Here is a 4,413-nt window from a genome sequence, read left to right as displayed (position 1 = left end):
AACCCCTCACCACCGGACCACCAACAGATCAGGCCATAAACAAACTGGACAGAAAAAACCAGCAACAAAACGGACACGAACGGAGATAGGTCAGAGTGAACAATGAACAACAATGGGGTTGAAGAAGGTGGTGCGGAGACGAAGTCTCGTCGCACCACCGCTGCTAGGATCTACATCTTGAGCGGCTTGTTTGGATTGTGGGAGAAAAAATGAGAAAGAAGGGGGGAAGTGTAGAGAGAGGTTAGAGGGTCAAAATGTTAGAGAGAGAAAATTGTTTCCTTCAATTAATACTATAAATACTACTTTCAAAGTATTATTTTTTCTTTAATGAAAAACAAATCAATAGTCGATCAGAATAATTTGGTAAAATAATATCTCTTTCTTTTAATTAATGAATTTTTTAATATGTGTGTAAAAACCATAAACAACATTCATTTTAAAACGACACTCCTATGATCTATACGAACAAAAAAATTAAGATAAAATGAATAAAATAATTGAGTTTAAGTGGTCGATAAACTCTACCGAAAATAAATTGTTGAGAGAAATTATCTCGAACAATTAAGACAAAATCATGTTATTCTTTCTTTCTTTGTTAGGACAATAAATAAAAAAGTCACACATTGATCTCATCACACGTCTGAATCGGATTTTCCCTTTTCTTTCTCCTTTCTCCTTTCTCTTTCTTCTTATTCACACACCACTTCCTCAGTTCTCACCTAACCCTAACCATGGCTACTTTCACCTCCTTCTCTTCTCCATCATCATCATCTTCCACTCCTCCTCCTTTCTCAGCTCCATCCTCTTCTTCAGCTTTTGATGATGACTCTTTTGAAGATTCTTGCAGTATTTGCTTAGAATCCTTCAGTGTTCATGACCCATCTACTGTATGTTTCATCTTTCACTTTTTTTTTTTTTTTTTTAGTTTTTGCATTTGGGTTTTGAATAAAGCTGTGAGCTTTAATCAGTTGATTGAATATTTGTGATCTTATTGCTTCACTTGTAAATTGTTAAAGCTTTTGTTTTTACATTGTTGTATAGAAATTTGATGTGTGTTTATGATGGCTTCTCAATTTTTTTGTTGAGAAATGTGGGTTTGGTGTGATTTTTGTATTTTTAGTTTTTGTTTTTACCTTGATTTTTGTGGTTTGAGTTTTATTGATTAGATTGAATTTGCTTAAAATTTCAAGGTTATTTTTATGTTATTTTGAGATAATTATGTGTATTTGATCTGCTTCTGTTCTGTCAGCAACAGTTTCTGTATTGATACAAATATTGGGAAAATAAAATTTTGCTTCTGTTTTTGCATAAGCAACAGTGTTTATTTAATCATCATAAGGAATCAGGGCCTGTTTGGATGGCTTATTTTAGTTTATCTGCTGGTATAAACTTTTATGACACTGTTTGGGAAAACTTATAATACACCTTATGATATGATCATAAGGTGTTTTCAGCTTATTTCCATAAGCTCTTCAAAAGAGCTTATGAAAACAGCTTATTCATTATACAAATTTTACAAAAACAGTTTAATTTTGTTTTGTCTTGTTATAAAAATAGCCATTCATAAGTGCTTATGCTATAAGCAGCAAAATTAACTGTTTATCTAAACAGGGCCTTATACACATTGAAGCAGCTAGAAATGATCTCATAGCCATTCATTAGAATATCAAAGGGAATGTTCTGTATATATTAATGTCTGAACCTAAATGTTGAATAGCGAGTTAATATGTTTCTTTTTCAATGTCAGGTTACCTGTTGCAAACATGAATATCACCTGCATTGTATTCTTGAATGGTAAGCCTTATATTGCGTGTTAAATTGGTCATGGATTGTCGTGGTTAGTTGCTTCTAACATAACTTGTTTTTTCCTTAGGTCACAGAGAAGCAAAGAGTGCCCGATATGTTGGCAATCACTTTCTTTGAAAGACCCTGCCTGGTATATGTTTACTTGCAAATAATCCCCCTTCCCATTCTCAAAAAATGCTTTTTATGGTATGATTGGTAGTGTTTATCGACGACTTATCTTCTGTTGCAGCCAAGAGCTTCTTGATGCAGTGGAGGCTGAAAAAAGCTTAAGATCAAGAAACAATCATTCACCTTCACTTGCTAATTCTCGTGTCCCCTTTGGATATTCTAATGGTGATCATGTGAGTGAATTGATAGCGTTATTGAACTGTTTTCTTGTGTCAAAATTTGTTGGTCTTGTTAGTTTCCATGATACGTTTATCATACTATCATTCAATGATTAGAGGAAAATTACTCTCTTTCAGGATGATTCCTCAGATGAAATTGATTTTGATGAGGAAATTATGCAGCACCTATATGCTGCTGCAAGTAGAGCTCGTTTTGTTCAGAGACAGAGAAGACAGGGATCGTCTGGAGCAGGTCCATCAGAGATTCTTGTTTTCAACTCTTCTGGGCCTGTATCTGGGATGCAATCAACACTTACAACTTCACCAGCTGGCGGTAGCTCACCGACCACTGATCTACCATCAACTGCCAACGCTCGACCTGAGGTTGCAAGAAACACTAGTCCTGAGGTTGATGTCCCTTACAGACCAAGGTACTGATTGTGTACAACTTTTAAGTATAATAAGCAGTGGCACTTTCATTAATTATTTAGACAGAAGCTTTTTCCCTGATTGTTTACTTACGAGTAAAAAGTTATTTTGGTCCCTAAATATACGAGGCGGTATCACTATATACTATAGTCCCTAAATATATAAGTTACAAAAAATTTATTGACTGTATCTTTTGTTAGTAATTTGATGAATTAAACTGACTAATGGAAGACACATTCAAGAACCAAACTAACTAACGAAGAACACATTCAAGGATAAAACTGAATAACGAGAGACATTCAAGGATGTTTTGTAATTTTGGTTAATTTTGGGACTCTAACGACAGCGCCTGATAGGCTAATACATTCTAGGACCAAAATGACTGTTCACTCATTTACTTACTAATGTTTCATATGTTAACTTCTTCCTGGTTTGTGTTCAGAGTTCTTTACAGTCCATCACCACCTCAGGATGAGAGGAAACTAAATACTTCTGAGATGTTCTCCTTTCCCGAGTCCTTCAAATCTAAATTTTCTGCTGCTTCAGCTAGGTAAACATATTAACTATTCAATTCTTGTAAACTCTAAACTACCCTTCAATGCTAACTAATCGTAATCTTAATTCTTGTAACAGATATAAGGAATCAATTTCTAAAAGTACTCGTGGCCTTAAAGAGAAGTTACTGGCTCGTAATGTCACAGTAAAAGAGCTGAGTAAAGGTGTTCAACGTGAGATGAATGCTGGCATAGCTGGAGTTTCACGTATGATTGAACGCCTTGATCTTGCCTCAAAAAGGTCAGGTTCTCCTCTAATTCCTGTCCGTAATGGGGGAACTTCAGGCTTTTCCGAAGGGAAGTCTGTTGAAGAGAAAGACACTGGAAATTCTAAAACTGAAGCAAGTGGAAGTTCAGATGCCCCCTCACACATTTCTAGCACTGTTGCTAGTCGAATGGAAATTCCTCCATATGTTCAGGTTAGTCCATCTCCATCTATCAAACTCTATATTTACTTTAAAATTTAAGTTGTTTATTATAACAAGTTAACTGATACTTTAATTTCTAGGCAATCTTGATTTACACTGTTAGAATATATGATAACATTTTCTCTTATGAGTATCTAATGTTGAGAATATATTAGTCTTAATTATTCCTTTCCTCTCTATCTAAAACCCTATAATTTCAATATGGTATCAAAGTATACCCTCCTGGGATCCTCCATGAACTGTCTCATCGTTGTTCAGCTGTCGAGTTCCACCGTGATGGAATTTAAATCATGTTGTCAACTAAAAAATCTGGTATGAAATTAATAGAATAAGTTTGTTTGCGGAATTTGGGTAGCGTTAACAAATAAATTATTTATTAGTTATGTTAATGTGAAAAAGAAAAGAAAAGAAAAGAAAAGAAAAGAAACACTTTGATTGGTATAGTATAGTGTGTACTGTTGCACCCAAAAAAAATAGTTGACAATAAAATTGTCCTTTCGAAGCGATGAATGTATTTAGTATAATTTTCAATGATATTGATTGAAAGATGACTGATGCTTTAAATTTGTTTACTATTTTCATTCAAGAGAGGACATGATGCTGTGAAGACTTAGCTTGGGTCATCAACTCTATTCTACTATGCTGACTTGTTCAAGAAGGTGCAAGAGACGACTTTGGTAACCAATGTACGTGTTGGTATGCGTCCTGCATTGTTATCAATGCTCCATGATTTGTAGTAGGAATTTAAACTATGTATGATCAATTTATAGAGCTCAGTGGATTTTTTCATCCATTGTTATTGTTCCTCTCTACATGCCAATACTTGATTCGCTTAATGAAATAATTTACTAGATTTTGGACATTCTCTTA

General features: G+C 34.4%; 1 protein-coding gene across 2 annotated transcripts; it reads left to right on the top strand.

The window, feature by feature from the left end:
* The first annotated feature begins 545 nt into the window (after window positions 1-545).
* Window positions 546-4,413, top strand: LOC25486117 (E3 ubiquitin-protein ligase RHF1A). Of its 2 annotated transcripts, none has more exons than XM_039830326.1 (8): window positions 546-887; window positions 1,748-1,794; window positions 1,874-1,936; window positions 2,036-2,147; window positions 2,271-2,563; window positions 3,004-3,111; window positions 3,195-3,534; window positions 3,757-4,118. In XM_039830326.1, exons 1-8 carry the CDS (start codon window positions 732-734, stop codon window positions 3,859-3,861), a joined length of 1,224 nt encoding a protein of 407 aa, XP_039686260.1. In that variant the 5' UTR covers window positions 546-731; the 3' UTR covers window positions 3,862-4,118. The 2 variants fall into 2 exon arrangements, with proteins under 2 accessions (XP_039686260.1, XP_013462769.1); XM_013607315.3 differs by lacking the exon at window positions 3,757-4,118 and adding an exon at window positions 4,131-4,413 and having other exon boundaries at window positions 562-887.

This window comes from Medicago truncatula, chromosome 2 (genome assembly GCF_003473485.1).
Source record: "Medicago truncatula cultivar Jemalong A17 chromosome 2, MtrunA17r5.0-ANR, whole genome shotgun sequence".
NCBI classification, from domain to species: domain Eukaryota; kingdom Viridiplantae; phylum Streptophyta; class Magnoliopsida; order Fabales; family Fabaceae; genus Medicago; species Medicago truncatula.
Note: the sequence above shows the minus strand (reverse complement) of the source record. Positions and strands in the feature narration are given on the sequence as shown.